At 41.2% G+C, this 20,511-nt stretch overlaps 1 protein-coding gene across 1 annotated transcript in view; it reads right to left on the bottom strand.

The window, feature by feature from the left end:
- Window positions 1-10,763: 10,763 nt before the first annotated feature.
- The window catches only part of LOC311141324 (LIM/homeobox protein LMX-1.2-like), a 58,555-nt gene continuing 48,807 nt past the window's right edge, over window positions 10,764-20,511 (bottom strand). Inside the window, exons 3-8 of the mRNA XM_084176620.1 lie at window positions 19,002-19,234; window positions 17,195-17,370; window positions 16,127-16,204; window positions 15,637-15,703; window positions 12,456-12,617; window positions 10,764-11,321 (exon numbers count right to left, since the gene is read on the bottom strand). Of these exons, the coding sequence (XP_084032746.1) occupies window positions 11,170-11,321; window positions 12,456-12,617; window positions 15,637-15,703; window positions 16,127-16,204; window positions 17,195-17,370; window positions 19,002-19,234 (868 nt within the window). The 3' untranslated portion in view covers window positions 10,764-11,169. The remainder of the gene's footprint in view (window positions 11,322-12,455; window positions 12,618-15,636; window positions 15,704-16,126; window positions 16,205-17,194; window positions 17,371-19,001; window positions 19,235-20,511) is intronic.

Raw genomic sequence — 20,511 nt, forward strand, 5'->3', positions numbered from 1 at the left:
GAATAGCTTTGTCACTGCAACTGGAGTTAAGCATGATTCCAGTGTGGGGTTTAACGAGGGCTTAAATAATTGAGGTCAGCCAATTAGATTTTTGTGGATTCATTGCATGACTTGTCTGGGTGTAGTTAATCCCTTGGACCATTTCACTTAAACATGGCCCAAAGGTCCTTACTACTGTAGCCACTCCCCTCAGAATGCCACACAGTATGGCTCACACTGCCGCTGATGTGGTAAAGCGTGGAAAGGAAGCCCCTCATCGCTCTCTGTAAAAGAAGTATCCCTCCTGCCCTTGTTTGGAAATTGAATTATTTATACAGACCTAAGGACATTCTTCTAAAACTGCAAGAATCGTCGATACAGTGCCTTGCAAAAGTATTCATCCCCCTTGGCGTTTTTCCTATTTTGTTGCATTACAACCTGTAATTTAAATGGATTTTTTTTGGGATTTAATGTAATGGACATACACAAAATAGTCCAAATTGGTGAAGTGGAATGAAAAAAATAACTTGCTTCAAAAAATTCTAAAAAATAAATAACAGAAAAGTGGTGCGTGTATATGTATTCACCCCCTTTGCCATGAAGCCCCTAAATAAGATCTGGTGCAACCAATTACCTTCAGAAGTCACATAATTAGTTAAATAAAGTCCACCTGTGTGCACTCTAAGTGTCACATGATCTGTCACATGATCTCAGTATATATACACCTGTTCTGAAAGGCCCCAGAGTCTGCAACACCACTAAGCAAGGGGCACTACCAAGAAAGCGGCACCATGAAGACCAAGGAGCTCTCCAAACAGGTCAGGGACAAAGTTGTGGAGAAGTACAGATCAGGGTTGGGTTATAAAAAAATATCACAAACTTTTAACATCCCACAGAGCACCATTAAATCCATTCTTAAAAAATTGAAAGAATATGGCACCACAACAAACCTGCCAAGAGAGGGCCACCCACCAAAACTCACAGACCAGGCAAGGAGGGCATTAATCAGAGAGGCAACAAAGAGACCAAAGATCACACTGAAGGAGCTGCAAAGTTACACAGCGGAGATTGGAGTATCTGTCCATAGGACCACTTTAAGCCGTACACTCCACAGAGCTGGGCTTTACAGAAGAGTGGCCAGAAAAAAACATTGCTTAAAGAAAAAAATGAGCAAACACGTTTGGTGTTCACCAAAAGGCATGTGGGAGACTCCCCAAACATATGGAAGAAGGTACTCTGGTCAGATGAGACTACAATTGAGCTTTTTGGCCATCAAGGAAAACGCTATGTCTGGCGCAAACCCAACACCTCTCATCACCCCGAGAACACCATCCCCACAGTGAAGCATGGTGGTGGCAGCATCATGCTGTGGGGATGTTTTCCATCAGCAGGGACTGGGAAATTGGTCAGAATTGAAGGAATGATGGATGGCGCTAAATACAGGGACGTTCTTGAGGGAAACCTGTTTCATTCTTTCAGAGATTTGAGACTAGGACGGAGGTTCACCTTCAAGCAGGACAATGACCCTAAGCATACTGCTAAAGCAACACTTGAGTGGTTTAAGCGGAAACATTTAAATGTCTTGGAATGGCCTAGTCAAAGCCCAGACCTCAATCCAATTGAGAATCTGTGGTATGACTTAAAGATTGCTGTACACCAGCGGAACCCATCCAACTTGAAGGAGCTGGAGCAGTTTTGCCTTGAAGAATGGGCAAAATTCCCAGTGGCTAGATGTGCCAAGCTTATAGAGACATACCCTAAGAGACTTGCAGCTGTAATTGCTTCAAAAGGTGGCTCAACAAAGTATTGACTTTGGGGGGGTGAATAGTTATGCACGCTCAAGTTTTCAGTTTTTTTGTCTTTGTCTGTTTCACAAAAAAATATATTTGGCATCTTCAAAGTGGTAGGCATGTTGTGTAAATCAAATGATACAACCCCCCCAAAAATCCATTTTAATTCCAGGTTGTAAGTCAACAAAATAGGAAGAATGCCAAGGGCGTGAATACTTTCGCAAGCCACTGTATATAAAGTAAGATAAAAGTCAATTATTTAATTGTTTAGAAGTTTATTGCAATTATATCAGAGTAAATTATTTCATTACATACTATATGTGCAAAAGATGCTGCAAACTCGAGGCATCAGCTGATTTGAATGTTAAAGATTAGGAGAAAAATTATCACGGTGTCACTTCAATAGGTTTTGCACTCACCAGCTACAGATTTAATATTTTTCAAAGACCTTTGGGCATGAACAAAAATTTGAGCTAATTTATGTAAACAAATATAGACCTTAAGAACAGGCTTGCTTTTATAACTTCCCTCATAAAGAACAGGCAAACCCGTATTTTGAGAGCAAATGTATGTCTTACAAGTCAGCAATGGCCTCCAGGAAGCAGAGAAAAAGGGCCTCTTATTGGAGGTATTAAGCGTATGTAATAAATAGAAAATACATGACAGGATGTGCGCCAAATGCAGAATTCCTGCCAGTTTAGTTTACCAGTTATTGGCTGTTGACTTTAGGATTTACTGTCTACGGCAAGTTCTATGCCTACAGTACCTGTGATTTATTAGCCAATGGCTAGTTCTGTCAAAACACCCAGGGGTGGAATATAGCAGAGAGCCCAAACACCTTGTCCTGTACTACATCTCAGGGTAACTGAAAGGTCTCTTCTACTTCCCAGAGGACTAGATGTGCTGTCTGGAGGGACCCAGTCTGCTGCGAGCCAGTTATCTGACTCTTCCCTGCGCTGAGTGTGCCTGGACAAGTTGTCTCCTATTCAGTTTCAGCTATACAAGTGTGATAGGATCACAGAGTGCAGAAAGCATCGGGCTTTAACAGGCTATCAAATTAAACTGATTATGTCTCTCCGTTACATGAAGCCATTTTTTGAGAAGAGATTGAGACGGAATAAACACTTAAATAGAGCTCTTTATTTGACGGTTTGTAAACTGCCTGAGTAATATGAAACTGCAGACACACACTCCCTTCCAAGCCTTGTGGTTAACAGACAGCTTATGTAGAGAGACAAAGCGGTGACAGGTCTAATTCTATGTTCCTTTTTGACATATGCCCATCCAATACAACAGCAGAGGTGAGTTTTAATTGGTAAGAAGTTTGTTAGAACACTGCATAGTGTTCTAACAAACCTCTAATTAAAGTTAAGACCACAAGCAAGATAATAGGTTTTCCAATTAACTTCTCTTTATCCACATTGAATAGCCTTTCTTAGGTTACATAATAGGAGCAAAATACTGTCTGTCTGTATGTCCATTCTAATTAGACGCAGCAAATGGAAAACTCTTCCTCTACTCATTCTTATTCTATAAATTGAGGTCAACGGTCAAGAAATTGTTCTAGTTTGCAAGACATACAATTCCCACGAGGGAGTCCAAAAATGGCTGTGGCAAAAATGTGTTTGGGGATTGTAGGGCAGCATTAAAGGTGGATCTCCAGGAGGTTAGGGGTGCTGGCTTGTGTTAGCCCTGGAGGTTATCACTACCACATCCATTGCCCCTGGCCTCACCGTCCTCCTCAGACTTCAAACAGTCAGACTGCATTCCTCGGGCCATGTACCAATAAGGACTAATAATGCTGAAAAATGAAAAGCAAAACAGATGGTGTCCAATAGCGTGGGAGAATTACCGGGGCTATCCAAGGCTATATCTACACCTCTGGGCACGGAGAGGTAAATCCCATTCCATTTCTTTCACAGCAGAAGGACACATAGTTGACCAGCCTCTCACGACGTAAATGGTTTCATACAGTATCTGTGGAACAGTGTGGTGTTTTTGATTGACAGCCTGAACCAAAAGCTTCTCTGGGGGGGCGGTACCTGGCTGGATAGCAGGCTATGACCTCTCTATTTGGTGACAGCCACAGCACAGTCAGTCAGCCTCAGTCATGTGCTCATCACATTTAGGGCCCTTCAAGACTCTTTCTTCAAGAAAATGACTGGCTTGAAGAAAGTGTCAGAGTCAGACATTGGTTACCACCACTCTCCCTAACAGTTAACCACACACAATGAAAAGTGCTCAACAAAAACAGAGAGAAGCTCCTTTGGACTAGCGTTGAGAGCAGGGAGAACCAGATAGTGGTGAGACCACAAAGGCCTGATTGTCTTTGGCCCAGCCTGTAATTAATTGTAAGGTTGGGAAATAATGGTGATAAAATATGCCTTAAAGGATCTAATTGCCTTAAAATATGCTGTGGATATGAAAACAATAGTCAGATAAAAACAATGTATTGTGGGATATTCAGAGCAAACCCAGTCATCTGTTACAGTAGATGAATTAATGAAGGGCCTCTACTGATTTGAGCGATGGAGAGAGGATGGTTGTAAGACACATAGTACTATCAATTGTCTCCAGACATGCTGTGTTCTTAAGAGGCCTGCTGCTAAGAATGTATCTAGCCATTCATTTAATACCTTGGATAAACGTATAGGAGAAAAAAAACAGGCCTACAACTGTCTCTCAGGTGGAAAATGTGGCATTTTTGTAATCTAATGAAAATATACTAATTTCCTAAGTGGTGCCAGAGCGGCAGTGGTGAAAATGTGTGAAAAGTCTAAGGAGGCCAACGGTTAACAGAGTGGAAATGTGTGTATGAGAGTTTGTGTGAGGGTGTGTGTGAGTGGTAGAGGTCAGCTCATGTTTCAGGAGTGGTGTTTTCTTGCCCAGGCCACCCCACTAGTCCCTCTCAGGGACTTCTCTGGGCTAGCTGAATCTCAGAGCAAGCAATGATACAGGCTGGCATTCAACCACTGCCTGTACTGTTTTGGCTTGATTTGTTCCGCTCTAATTTGAGAAGCTAGAATCTCAAGTTTGTGTTGATGATGAGCAGTACATTATTAATGACAATAATTAGGGAAGGTGAATGCATTCAACTGAAATGTGTCTTCCAATAAGCGGTTTGAAGTTTGAAATGACAGGATATGAAGGCACGGTGATGGAATAAGGAATTATGGTTGGGAAAAGCTTAAACAACCAGTAAATCATTTAGACCCAGAAGTGCCTAAGAGTGAAAATGTTTAAAATATTGTGATATTCACTAATATGATATAATATCTTAAAATAATGGAATCCAACATGAATAAACATGATGTCAACTCTGTACACTAAAGTACTATACAATACAATATATCACACTACATGCTTGTGTTTGCTGGTAACTGAGCTTTCAGTTGTCCTCAGAGCCCTACACTGTGGGTTCACCTGGCCTGATCTCTACTAGGTGAGGTCCTGACCAACTGTCTTTTTGAAATGCAAACGCACTGTGGGTGTGCCAGCTCCCTGTGTGTTTACTGTAAATGAGGCTCCTTTGTCATCCCAGTTTGCTGTGGCTTTCACTCTGTAATCCGCACACACGACTCAGCCCAATGAGCCCATCACCTCAACAGGCTTCCTGAGAGGAGTCATTATGAGGCATATGCACAGGACATAGCTCCTCACAGCTGGTTGAGGTGAATAAGTCCTTCCTAACATACTAATAATACCACACATATATACTGTATATTAGCTAATATTGTACCGTAGAAATGGCAACTGCATTTGGCTATTGGTAAGACTGTCATAGTGGAGAAATGACAGGAATTCAGCCAGAGGCCATAACTCTCATAGATTTACAAGCTGATATGGGTGGTACCCATTTCCCTGTCATTTGTAGCTGAAGACACTGAGGTGTTTGGGCTGAAGTGGTGATGTCAGCGATGCTCCTTTAAGGAGTGGCGGGATAATGCCAGAGTGACAGGGGAAGACGAACGACCCTATACCTTCCAACACCTGTGATGTCAGATCTCTGGGAAGAGATATACTACTCTACCAGAGATGGCAGGCTTTCAGCAGCTTACGCACACCACAAGCCCTCCAAGCCTCAGTCGTCACCATCACAGCAGTGGATCTTGCACGCCTTGTTCTTGCTGCTGTGAAGTTCTCCTCAGGTAGACATTTATTTAATACCTGTGAAACTATGAACAAAAACTCACTCACTCACACACTCTCATGTATGCTGTGCATGAAGCACACAAGCAAACACACAGAAAAAAAAAAGAAAGGGCAGCTACTACCCAATGATGATACAAAAAAAATCGAAGTGAACATCCTGATCGCAGCAGCTAAATGCTAAACGAATATACATACACATGTGATTCACTGTTTGCAGAATGTCAACCTGCAGCCATAGAAGGCCATCGAATGGGAGGACAAGGAGGACTATAAAATCGGATTGACAGAAGTATCACCACATTTAGTATGATAAGATAGAGCTCAGATAACCCCTCATGATTAGAAGAGACTGTAGGCAGTAAGCAGGAGGCAAAGCCTGGCTCTGGAGGAAGTGTCAGCTTGCCTGACCGCATTGAGGAGCTGTCAGGGAGATGAACGATCACCCAGGTGGTATCTAGCCTACATTCAAGCAGCTGCTGGGGGTGTGTCTGGAGCCTACTCAAGCCATGCTACAGTATCCTGCTCATATCTCGGTCACCCAAACTACCCATCTCCCTCTCTCCCTCTCTCCCTCTCTCTCTCTCTCTCTCTCTCTCTCATCCTCTCTATCTTTCTCTCTCTCTCCGTCTCTCTCTCTCTCCCCTCTCTCGCTCTCTCCCCTCTCTCTCAATTCAATTTCAATTTCAATTTAAGGGCTTTATTGGCATGGGAAACGTATGTTAACATTGCCAAAGCAAGTGAAGTAGACAGTAAACAAAAGTGAAATAAACAATAAATATTAACAGTAAACATTACACTCAGAAGTTCCAAAAGAATAAAGACATTTCAAATGTCATATTATGTATATATATATATATAGTGTTGTAACAATGTGCAAATAGTTAAAGTACAAATGGGAAAATAAATAAACATAAATATGGGTTGTATTTACAATGGTGTTTGTTCTTCACTGGTTGCCCTTTTCTTGTGGCAACAGGTCACAAATCTTGCTGCTGTGATGGCACACTGTGGTTTTTCACCCAGTAGATAAGGGAGTTTATCAAAATTGGGTTTGTTTTTTAATTCTTTGTGGATCTCTGTAATCTGAGGGAAATATGTGTCTCTAATATGGTCATACATTTGGCAGGAGGTTAGGAAGTGCAGCTCAGTTTCCACCTCATTTTTTGGGCTGTGTGCACATAGCCTGTCTTCTCTTGAGAGCCAGGTCTGCCTACGGCGGCCTTTCTCAATATCAAGGCTATGCTCACTGACTCTGTACATAGTCAAAGCTTTCCTTAAGTTTGGGTCAGTCACAGTGGTCAGGTATTCTGCCACTGTGTACTCTCTGTTTAGAGCCAAATAGCATTCTAGTTTGCTCTGTTTTTTTGTTAATTCTTTCCAATGTGTCAAGTAATTCTCTTTTTGTTTTCTCATGATTTGGTTGGGTCTAATTGTGTTGTTGTTGTTGTCCTGGGGCTCTGTGGGGTCTGTTTGTGTTTGTGAACAGAGCCCCAGGACCAGCTTACTTAGGGGACTCTTCTCCAAGTTCATCTCTTTGTAGGTGATGGCTTTGTTATGGAAGGTTTGGGAATCGCTTCCTTTTAAGTGGTTATAGAATTTAACGGCTCTTTTCTGGAATTTGATAATTATTTTGGAACACCATTATTTTTGTCTTACTGAGATTTACTGTCGGGGCCCAGGTCTGACAGAATCTGTGCAGAAGATCTAGGTGCTGCTGTAGGCCCTCCTTGGTTGGTGACAGAAGCACCAGATCATCAGCAAACAGTAGACATTTGACTTCAGATTCTAGTAGGGTGAGGCCGGGTGCTGCAGACTGTTCTAGTGCCCTCGCCAATTTGTTTATATATATGTTGAAGAGGGTGGGACTTAAACTGCATCCCTGTCTCACCCCACGGCCCTGTGGAAAGAAATGTGTGTGTTTTTTGCCAATTTTAACCGCACACTTGTTGTTTGTGTACATGGATTTTATAATGTTGTATGTTTTTCCCTCAACCCCACTTTCCATTCATTTGTATAGCAGACCCTCATGCCAAATTGAGTCAAAAGCTTTTTTGAAATCAACAAAGCATGAGAAGACTTTGCCTTTGTTTTGGTTGGTTTGTTTGTCAATTAGGGTGTGCAGGGTGAATACGTGGTCTGTTGTAAGGTAATTTGGTAAAAAGCCAATTTGACATTTACTCAGTACATTGTTTTCATTGAGGAAATGAACTAGTCTGCGGTTAATGATAATGCAGAGGATTTTCCCAAGGTTGCTGTTGATGCATATCCAACGGTAGTTATTGGGTCAAATTTGTCTCCACTTGGGGTGATCAGTCCTTGGTTCCAAATATTGGGGAAGATGCCAGAGCTAAGGATGATGTAAAAAAGTTTAAGTATAGCCAATTGGAATTTGTGGTCTGTATATGTTATAATTTCATTGAGGATACCATCAACACCACAGGCCTTTTTGGGTTGGAGGGTTTGTATTTTGTCCTGTAGTTCATTCAATGTAATTGGAGAATCCAGTGGGTTCTGGTAGTCTTTAATAGTTGATTCTAAGATTTGCATTTGATCATGTATATTATTTTGCTGTTTGTTCTTTTCCGTAGTGTATTTCTGTATTGTTTTAGTGATTCACCATAGTGAAGGCGTAGGCTCAGGTTTTCTGGGTCTCTATGTTTTTGGTTGGATAGGTTTCTCAATTTCTTTCTTAGGTTTTTGCATTCTTCATCAAACCATTTGTCACTGTTACAAGATTTTTTGATTTGATAGGGAAGCTGAGAGATCAAATATACTGTTTAGGTTTTCTACTGCCAAGTTTACAACTTCACTATTACAGTGGAACGTTTTGTCCAGGAAGTTGTCTAAAAGGGATTGAATTTGTTGTTGCCTAATTGTTTTTTGGTAGGTTTCGACACTACTTTCCTTCCATCTATAGCATTTCTTAACATTATTCAGTTCCTTTGGCTTTGATGCCTCATAATTGAGTATTGCTCTGTTCAAGTAGACTGTGATTTTGCTGTGGTCTGATAGGGGTGTCAGTGGGCTGACTGTGAACGCTCTGAGAGACTCTGGGTTGAGGTCAGTGATAAAGTCCCCTCAAAGCCTGCCATTGACTATGTACATACCCAGCGTGCGACAGAGCTGCAGGAGTTGTGACACGTTTTTGTTGGTTATGTTGTCGTAGTTGTGCCTAGGGGGGTATATGGGGGAGAGAATGCTGTCACCTCCAGGTAGGTGTTTGTCCCCCTGTGTGCTGAGGGTGTCAGGTTCTTGTCCAGTTCTGGCATTTAGGTCGCCACAGACTAGCACATGTCCCTGGGTCTGGAAATGATTGATTTTCCCTTCCAGGACGGAGAAGCTGTCTTCATTAAAGTATGGGGATTCTAGTGGGGGGATATAGGTAGCACACAGGAGGAAATTTTTCTCTGTTGAGAAAATGTCCTTTTGAATTTCTAGCCAAATGTAAAATATTCCTGTTTTGATTAATTTAATAAAGTGAGTTAGGTCTGCTCTACACCAAATTAGCATACCCCCTGAGTCCCTTCCCTGTTTCACACCTTGTAGTTTGGTGGATGGGACTACCAGCTCTCTGTAACCAGTGGGTCCGTCTCCTCTATACCATGTTTCTTGTAGGATGACAATGTCTGTATTTCCGATTTCTTTGGTGAAGTCCAGGTTCCTGCTCTTTAGGCCAAAGGCAGATGACCTCAGGCCTGGGATATTCCAGGATGAAATAATGAAGGCTTTTTGTTCCATAAAGTGTCTAATGTTGTTGGTCATGTGGTTTGGCCTCAGGCCAGTAATTATGCTCTCTCTCCTCTCTCTCTCTCCCTCTTTCTCTCTCTCTCTCCCCCTCTCTCTCTCTCCCCCCTCTCTCTCTCCCTCTCTCAATAAAATAATAAATGAACATGGTTGCAATTGCAAATTTCATCCATTCATACAGTTTAATAAAAAATAAAATAAAAACTTGAGTTCAGTCTCTTGAACAATTACTATACAATGAAAATACACAATACAATGTTGAATTTGCTATTATGAGTTTCAGTCTTTTGAGTACAACTTTGTTTTAGTGTAGCACGAATTAAGCTATTATCAGGAGAAGGAAATATTGTTTATTCAATGAACCAATCGACTTTGGTCAGTTAGCCATTTCTTAACATTTAGAATTTACATTTCACATGTTCTCAAGTCTGTACGAAATAAATAGCACAATTTTGCTCATTTACAGCTTGGCTGAAAAAAAGGGTTATGGTTGGTTCATAATTAAATGGCATACAAATTAATTTGATAATCATGTACTCACCAGTGGAGGCTGCTGAGGGGAGGACGCTTATGATAATGGCTGGAATGGAGTTTAATGGCTGGAATGGAGTGAATGGAATGGTATCAAACACATGACATATGTGTTTGCTAACATTCCATTGACTCCATTCCAGCCATTATTATGACCCATCCTCCCCTCAATAGCCTCCACTGGTACTCACTAGTTACATCACAAAATATTATCCTTTTAAATAAAGCTTTTCAGATTCATAAGTAACTTCAAGAGCATGTTGTAGTTAAATAAATAGAATGTTTTCCATTTTAACATGCACAACCAATCTGTTTGGGAAAGTATTTACACTAAACAGACACTACACTCCATATTTCTTTTTCTAAAGGTGAATATGTCTACGCTCTTTCTCGGATGGACACACACTCACATCCTCTCTTGCGAACACACTGTCTATTTACTATGAACACCATATATTCTCTTTAGGGCTACAACTATCAATGTGAATGCATTATAAAGAGGAAATGGAGTTCAAAACAGCATTCTGACATCTCAATAATTCACATGATTTTTTTAAAGGGTTTTTCACTTTTATGGTCATAGGATTAACTATGGAGTCATGCATTATGAGAACTGGTAGGCCTGTAGTATTTGGTTAGAGGTTTTTAAATCAGTGGCTCCATGAATTTTCTTTAGGTGGACAAAGAAATATGTGCTACTTCTGTGACAGTAATATACAAATATGCTACCAATAATCTCTAGAAAGGAGAAGAAAATAGTATTTTCCCAAGTAACCTCAGTTGAGAAACTAGTTTCTCTCTCTTTGAGTCCATTGTCTGCAAATGATCCAGGAGTCATTGGAAGAGGTTGTTGCTTATGCCTTGTCCATAGCAGTGTGGAAACTCCTTGATGTGAAGCAGTTGAGGAAGTTGAGAAGCAGAGTTTGTGGATGATCTGCTATATTACGTAACATAATTTCTGTATGTGGTTCTTTCATGATGCAAAGTAAGAGTTCTGCATGGAATAGAGTCGGTCAATGGGTCCCACACGTGCTTGCATGTTCACTTCCGAAGATGCCATGAAGCAGTCACTGAGGCTGGTTAAAGATGTGTCACTGTCTATGTCATGGAAAATTGAGTCATTACCTGTAAAGAGAAAGAGAAAAATAAGTTGCAAGAATATAATCATGTACAGTAAAAAAAAAAATATGCATGGGGCATTGAATAAAAGCAAACTGCAACTTCCAATTGCAATGATAATACATCTGATATACTGTATTTATGACTGTCTTGAAAACTGATAATTGTTAGTCTTGAATCCCACTTTGAATGATTGTTATTACATGCTAGTGTAATTCTGAAAACTGTTTTGACAATAACTCTCTGAAGGCATTGTCCTGCCTCTCTGGGACACTTACTATGGAACTGAGAGGAACATGTCAACAAAGAACTTAATATGCATTTCATAATTTCTTGTCCTATTATTTTCCTTGCGGGAATTGTTAACTTTATTGCACTCCAGATTTTAATGACGCTGACGGGGACAGAGTGATGAAGAGACATATCGTTTAATGTGTTGGCAATATCATCCTTCCCTCTATTTATCCCATAAAAACAGAGAGAGTGTGATGAGACTGGGACTTTGGGTGTTGCAATTGCAAGAAACAAAAAAGTGGTTTAAGAAAAGTATATAAAGTTCAGGAAGCTATCTTTATGGGGTTGGAGACACTGCTCAGAATTGTCTTCTAACAGTTTCACCCCGTATAAGTAAAGGGAAGAATAAAATAAGAGATTCAAAATTGATTAAAATATTTGTGTTTCTTGCTTGCAGCTGCATCCCTCTGATTGTCACATTAATCACATAATATGGTTATTTCCCATCGTGGCACATTATTCACTCATCATGGTCACCATTGTTTTGATTATAATTTACCGCGAGCCCTTTGGATTATCTAAAAGCTCTTCACATAGTCCGCAATGCAAACTGTTAGATAGCATAGCAGAGCATGTCACCAAACCCCATGCACAGAGAGAATATAGCGAGTGATTGTGGGGTGGGAGGAGGAGGGTAGTAGAAAACATGTTGGATTGATTAAAAAATGTACTTCAAAATAAACCAGTGGCCTGTGAGTATGTTTGTGTCATCTCATGTGGGAGGGGGGGGGGGGGGTGCTTGTACTTTGTGCGAGCAGCCTAAACCAGGGGTCTGTGGCCTGAACACATGTCCCACACTGGGGAGCGTGTGAGGTTGAGTAGAGGGGCAGGAGGACTGATGCTCACCATATGGGTTCATGTGGTCCCCGGGCATCTGTGGGGGGGTGAGGCCCTGCTGGAAGGGGTCCGTACTGTAGCCGTTCTGATCCATGGCAACCAGCTGCTGCTGGGGAGGGGCCAGTGGTGTGAAGGAGTTCATCATGCCCTCCATCCGATTGGACATCACCTCTGTAACACAGCCAACCACATGGAGAAAGACTTTACATTAAGACTGCTATCGAAGAGGCATTTATCTGATAAGCATTTTTCAGCTGGAAGGAAAGCCATCAACTCGAAATCTAATACAGAAACTAGACCAAGAGCACTGTCTCCATGGAAACCCTCCCTGCTCTGCTGTGGCCAAGGGAGATTCTCCCAGCATTTCCTGGTAGAAGGTTGCTCTTCACTCACTCAGTGGTGAGTGGGATGCACACACAGCCCTTGTGGGTTTCAGTCTAGAGCCCACCACCCTGCACTTTCCTTTACAGTTGTGCGCCCTTGTGAAAAGATATCTGTCATTCATTTATTTTTATATGTTCTTGTGATTTTTTCTTGTTTAAGTTAACTGCACAGAATGGATTTGTTATCTTAAATACATACAATGCCTTCAGAAAGTATTCATACCCCTTGACTTATTCCACATTTTGTTATTACAGTCTGAATTTAAAATGGATGAAATCAAATAAAAAATCTACACACAATACCCCATAATGACAAAGTGAAAACATGTTTGATCATTGCTAGACAACCATTTTCAGGTCTTGCCATAGATTTTAAAGTAGTTTTAAGTCAAAACTGTAACTCGGCCACTCAGGAACATTCAATGTCTTCTTGGTAAGCAACTCCAGTGTAGATTTGGCCTTGTGTTTTAGGTTATTGTCCTGCTGAAAGGCATAGTCATCTCCCTGTGTCTGATGGAAAGCAGACTGAAGCAGGTTTTCCTCTAGGATTTTGCCTGTGCTTAGCTCCATTCCATTAATTTTTTATCCTGAAAAACTCCCCAGTCCTTCACCATTACAAGCATACCCTTAACATGATGCAGCCACCACTGTGCTTGAACATATGGAGTGGTACTCAGTAATGTGTTGTGTTGGATTTGCCCTAAACGTAACACTTTGTATTCAGGGCAAAAAGTTAATTGTTTTGCCAAATCTTTTGCAGTATTACTGTAGTGCCTTGTTGCAAACAAGATGCATGTTTTGGAATATGTTAATTCTGTACAGGCTTCCTTCTATTCACTCTGTCAATTAGGTTAGTATTGAGGAGTAACTACAATGTTCTTGATCCATCCTCATTTTTTTGCTATCACAGCCATTAAACTGTGTAACTGGTGAAATCCCTGAGTGGTTTCCTTCCTCTCCGGCAACTAAGTTAGGATACACCATCCAAATTGTAATTAATAACTTCACCATAGTCAATGGGATATTCAGTGTCTGCTTTTTATTTGTTTTACCCATCTACCAATAGGTTGCCTTCTTTGTGAAACATTGGAAAACATTCATGTTCTTTGTGGTTGAATCTGTGTTTGAAAGTCACTGCTTGACTGAGGAACCTTACAGATAATTGTATGTGTGTGGGGTACAGAGGTGAGGTAGTCATAAAAAAATAATGTTAAAACACTATTATTGCACACAGAGTGAGTCCATGCAACTTATTATGTGACTTGTTAAGCACATGTTTACTCCTGAATTTATTTAGGCTTGCCATAACAAAGGGGTTGAATACTTATTGACTCAAGACATTTTAGCTTTTCTTTTTTAATGAATGTGTAAAGATGTTGAAAAACATAATTACACTTTGACATTATGGGATATTGTGTGTAGGCCAGTGACAAAAAAATCTAAATTTATTCCATTTTAAATTCAGGCTGTAACACAACAAAATGGGGAAAAAGTAAAGGGGTATGAATACTTTCTGAAGGCACTGTATATCCTATCTCCTCCCATACTATCCTATCCACAGTATGCACTTTTGGGCAACAGCATTTCAGGGCATGACTACAAGCCTTTTCCTAGAGAGTTTGACAAAAGGTCCATAAATTAACACACCACGAGGTCAGTCTTACAAACTGGTCCATAAAATGAAAGCATTATTACATTAAGTTTATACTGTAACCGGAAATGATTCAATGAGCTTCATGGCTTTTCAGTACCAAGGCATTGTAGTTGTTCAGTAATACAATGTCAATGTAAGCCTTGGGATTTCCACAGTAAAGAAAGATAGAGCTGCTTTAGCTTGTAAAACTATAATTTCTCTAATGCAACATCTCTTAAATCGTGAATCTTATGTCTACTGTAAACTTTGTGTGTTTTCTTACCATACTGTGAGATCCTTCCTCCATAGTGGATGTATGCCTTTCCAATTGAGCTTTTGTCTATGACTGGATTGATATCATTACCACAATTTAATCTAAAAATCCCAATCTAATATGATTTGTAAACATTTTACAACTGCTTTAGGTATTATGCCTGGCGGTGTGTTACCATGGTATTATCTGCAATATTTTTTCATTTTCCTCTGTTTTTATTTGCCTTGAATTCTGAGAAGATTGTCTGTGAACACGTGTTGGTGTGGCTCTAACGCTGTGTGTGTATGACATCATTACAGGAGTGCAGTATCTGAACGGGGACGTGAGAGTTGGACCTGGCTACAGCATGCAGACTACAGTACTCACACAGGACGGGTCATCTAATTTACAAGGATGCTTAACAGGGTTTGAGTTGTAAATCTCCCCACCCACACACACAGCTGACACGGTCTCTCCTGTACCACGCCTGACTGGGGCCACAGACGCTAGCTAGCCTCCTCCACCTCCGCACACCAGTGGACACTAGGGATAATATGAGTGAGGTCACACATGAGCAGAAGCCATTACGACCGTTCTACTCCCATGGTTCGCATGTTGCCTCAATGAATGCCATGTTTTGGAGTGGTTACACAGAGCTGTGGTTTACAGTATGTGATTATCCTGCCTCTGTGCTTCTCATTGAAGTGCCATGCTACACGTTTAGCTGGCTGAAACATCATTTTCATTTCTGCTATGTGATAATCCCAGATCACAATTTAAACATCAAGTCAAATGCAAAATAACTGTCTAAGGTCATGGTAATAACAGCTGTTTTTAAACTACTGAAACAGCTATTGAAAACGATACTGGGACAGTGGTTATTGCCCTATTTCAGGCCGAACTGAAAGCTGTGTCCTGTACCTTGGCCAAGCCGTTGAGAATTTTGTTGTTCCTGTTGCTGCTGCTGTCTTCTTGCCAGCTTCTTCATCTGAAAAAAAGGAGACAGTTTTAAGTAACTCCCCAAACTAACATGTGCTCTTTTTAATTTGAAAACGATGCTCCTTGTTGCTCACCCCTGAGTGAACTACAGGAACACGTATCTGACTATACTTCATTATCAAAGGCTTTTGAAGATAATATCAAAAAAAGAGGTGGGTGTATACATCTAATGGAAGACTGAGGTAGATTTGCAAGCGTTGCACTTTAACTTTACAGAGTTGAAAGGAATGCAATGAAAAAGTTTAATTTATCGTTGATAGCTGTGGTGATTTGTTAGCTGTATTACAGTAATGTTTTGCTCATTCCAGCCAATCCATGTGTACCATTGCTGTTGCTACTTTGGTCTCTTGATTAGTAGCAAATAACATCATTATCTCAAATAACACTGCCTTTGGGGTGGTTATGCTCTCACCTTGGCTCTCTGGTTTTGAAACCACACCTGCACCACACGAACACTGAGGCCTGTCTCAGCAGCCAGAGTCTCCCTCACCTTTAATAGTCAACACAAAAGCATTTCAACATCACACAAGAAAACAAACTTAACTACAGATTGGAATCGTATGTGCTTTTTGAAAAACCTTTGGCATATATCCAAGTGGGCGCCTTGACTCTCTATTTGCTTTGATTTCAAATGTTGAATTAATGTGGTGGTCTTTTTGGACCTCTTGGTTACTGCCTCTTCAAAGCTTTGGACCGGGTGCAGTGAATGCTTTTAGGGCCTACGCTAAATGCAGTTCCTCTCTCTCAGAATGTCATTTGGCGCAGGGCAGGCGGGCTACGTTACCCTCTACCTCAGTTAACACAGACCAGAGTGCTGCTTGCCACTTCAAAGCACCGCTCTGAGGTGCTGGAGATTTTTAGATTTGAGAATTTTATTTGTAAAACTACTGTAGGCCTCATGGCATGCCTCCAATTCTAAACATGCCAGTCTGTCCAGGGGGATATTATAAAGTATTAGTATGGATTTGCATCGACCATATACTACAAAAACACCTCAAAGCAAGCTTAAAATATTGATTTTGTTTCACAAAACCCAGGTTTCAGTTCACAATGTGTGGATAATGCAGCCATGCAGACATTTCAAATAGCTTTCCCAATGTAGGCCGTTCTTACAGTTCATTTTCTGTACATATACTTGTTCCTCAGCTACTTTTGTGCTCAAACTGAAGCCAGCTGTCTTCACGCAAGAGGTTAAATAGAGTGTTAGTTTTCACCTCTGTTCAGTGTTCAGTAGGCAGACAGTGGGATTACATGTGTCTGTCCTTCTGTCTGTCTGTCTGTCTGTCTGTCTGTCTGTCTGTCTGTCTGTCTGTCTGTCTGTCTGTCTGTCTGTCTGTCTGTCTGTCTGTCTGTCTGTCTGTCTGTCTGTCTGTCTGTCTGTCTGTCTGTCTGTCTGTCTGTCTGTCTGTCTGTCTGTCTGGTGAGAGTAGAGCTGCTGTGGTGGAGACCAGGTCATGTGGAGGACAGGAGAGGGCCTCACCTTTCTGCAGGGTTTGGATGACACCTCGAAGGAGGCTTTGAAAGCTCGTCTCTGCTGAGTGGTCAGAATGGTGCGGGGTCGCTTGGGTCTCCTTGGATCCTTCCCATCATCTCCCTTCCCCTGGCCACCCGTGCCTTTCTCCTGCTTGATATCCAGATCCTCATCGTCGCTTTTCTCTGCATGGAGATACAGACATTTTTCACCAATATCAGCATGAGTTTGAGCTGACAACATCCCTGACAGTCTACTGATAAATATATGTTTTTGTTCTTTTCAATTCCAAGAGATTCCGACTTCACAAGTGTATCCATAATGAATGGAGACACATGTGGTTTTAATACTTTCTTATCAATTTATTACAAAAACAATAGGCCACATGCACGATTAGACATTCAGAGGACTGTAGTTCTTACCAGAAAAGCATAATGGAAAATGCACATTTGTCATTAGATTTGACATTGTGTCATTGGTAATTCATTACACTGGCTGTTTTACACCAAATAAATCTTTGATAAGAATCCTACATAGCAGATCCACCACAACATGAAAAGGCAGCATGAGCACATATGGGAAATTCACTCAAGATATCAAAGGAAATGGGAAATATATATTTTAGAACCACACAAACTCAAAATAATAGGAAAATGCACATTGGGTCCCAACAGACAAAAATACTGAAGGGAGGCTATGCATAAAGAGTAAAATGAAGTATGAAAAAAAAAGAATGTATGCACTCACTAACTGTAAGTCACTCTGGATAAGAGCGTCTGCTAAATGACTAAAATGTAAATGTAAAATTGCAAAAAGTTACCAAAAGGTGGAAAGCTGATGTAGATTGTATTGTCTATGGTAATTGCATGTGTCCATAAAGGGATCTTGATGTTTCTCTCTATTGGCACACATTAAGTGCCATCTTAACCAACTAGCTAAATTGCTTTATCATCAAAATAGTCTGCTAATCTAATAAGCAATATCAGTGTAATAGAAAGATAATCATAATTATAACACTAAACATAATGGGTTTGAATCCTGTGTTGAATAATGTATCCCCAATGCATTAGTAAGATAATATAAGGCCTGTGTGAGTGAAAGGCGGTGTTCTCAGAAGCAGCAGCAATGTCAATTCAAGCAACAAATGATGTGGGCTTCCAGTGATTGCTTAGAGATGCATACATGATGGTTCTGTTCTGTCTGCTGTCATCTGGTTCTGATCATCTCTACTGTAAATAGTGTGGTGTAGTAGGCCAAACTGCATTTCTCCAGTTGATTTCAACATTCTGTCTGACATATACGTCAAAGTTATACTCTGTGCATGTCAACTCGGGAATTTTGGAGACCCTCCATAAACTGCCTGTGTGATTCACTGGGATAAAACGAAGAGCGGAAGTGAAACAAATATTCCTATAAGTTGACAAAAGTGTACACAGGCACAGATGCGTTTGACAAGTTCTCTGTCTTTGTGTTTAAATGAGAGCCAGATGGGTCTGAACAGTAAGGCTTGGTGAGATGCCTCATTGTATGGAGGTGAGGATGCAAGGAACACAGAGGAGCAGATAAGAGGTGCTCCGCTCGGCCCTCCGCAGAAAGGCCCCAAATCCTCCCATCAGTCACCATGATACACTGATTTAATTCCTTCCAGCACAACAGCCCGCCAACACAAGAACCCAACAGCCATTAATACAGATTGGCTTCTGCTCCCTGCCCATAATATTACTATTAGAATAAAATGAATCACAAAAAACTGGGGATCTCACCCAGAATATGTTTTTGAGATAAGATTTGGTCCTAGGAAAGGAAATAGTGCTACCTGAGTCGGAGTTGTCTGGGCTGACAGAACTGAGCAGGTCCTTCTCCTTCTCATAGTCACTCTTGCATAGCAGCTGGCCCTCCTTCAGGACAAACTCATCCCCTTTCCTCAGCTGCCGGTCACATACACAGCAGGAGAAGCAGTTTAAGTGGTACACACACTCCAGAGCACGCATCACAAATTCTGTGGGGGAGATCTTCTCCAGGCATCCGCTGCACTTGGTGGCAAACAATCTATGGAAGAAGATGAGAGAAAATCTAGCATTACTAATCACTGCATTGAAAACGTATGTAACATTAATATTATTATTTCATCACAGAATCTTATACTTAGTCTCCCTAGCTTGGCCTGTCACCATGGGCTTTTGATTAAGAGGGTTTGGGGGCAGGGGGCAGGTGGCTGTGGGCTGATCCTGTGGGCAGCCAGTACCAGTAAGTGATTCTTTTGACTGGAGCTCATGTGTTAAAGTGCCTAGGGTTGCCCCAGCCCCACGCCACTCCAACAGCGCTCGGTCATGGGCACCCAAATGCCTCTTAGCCTCAGACAGCTGGCCAACACTGGGTTCAGTCAGTTATAATGCTCAATTAGAATCAGCACATTAAAACCCTACACATGTCCTTTTCACCTTTTCACTTGTTTATCGTAATCACCGTTTCTCTGTCGGATTAGCATCTGATATATTTGGCCCTATGCAACTGTTGCAATGGGTTGTCAGCATGGTCTGTTGGAGTAATATCTTGGAACTGGAACATGCCCACTGTGTCCCCTCCCCATACTATTCTACACCCACTATATCTGTTTATTCATCTCCTCCTACTTATCAGACCTCATCTGGCCATCCTAAACCAGCCTCTATGGTACATTGCAACATTACCAGTACCCAGACAACACCTCCATCTTCCTTTCTATCCTTTCAGGAAGATGTCAAACTGTTTGTACTGTTTTATTGGTGGCTGGGAGAGTTTTTAATTCATGTGTTGTTGTTCAGAAGGAGCCCCATTAGCTGGAGCAAGGAGACAGAGAGTGTGGTTGATTTTGTCCAGCCATGAAGTTGGATTTACTAGCATGCTCTTTGTTTGCGTTGGTCTGGAGGACAGCTGGCAGCCGCCTATCTATTTGTGGTGAACATCTATTTCATTGTGCAAGGGAGCAATTGACATCATCTGCTGTTTCAGGACAGGGATGAGCGATAGTGATGAATATGTGTAAATATGAGGGGAGAGAAACCCAGGGAAGGTTTTGTCATGCTAATTTTATTGTAGATGCTGAATTAAAACTTATAGGGAGTTTGTGTCTGCCACACAGTTCAGTAGAGCAGCTGTTTGCATGGTTGAAACAAGATAGTACACGTTTGGTTGCTGTCTCTAGTCTCTACATCTCATATTAGGTCCATCATTGAGCTGCCATTTACTACAGATCAGACTGTACTACAAATCAGACTGGTTCTACACCAGTGGATGGGTAATTTTATAAGCTATCCAATAGTATCATCATCACAATCCTCATTACC

This window comes from Coregonus lavaretus (genome assembly GCF_964263955.1).
Source record: "Coregonus lavaretus genome assembly, chromosome: 14".
In the NCBI taxonomy this organism is placed as follows: Eukaryota; Metazoa; Chordata; class Actinopteri; order Salmoniformes; family Salmonidae; genus Coregonus; species Coregonus lavaretus.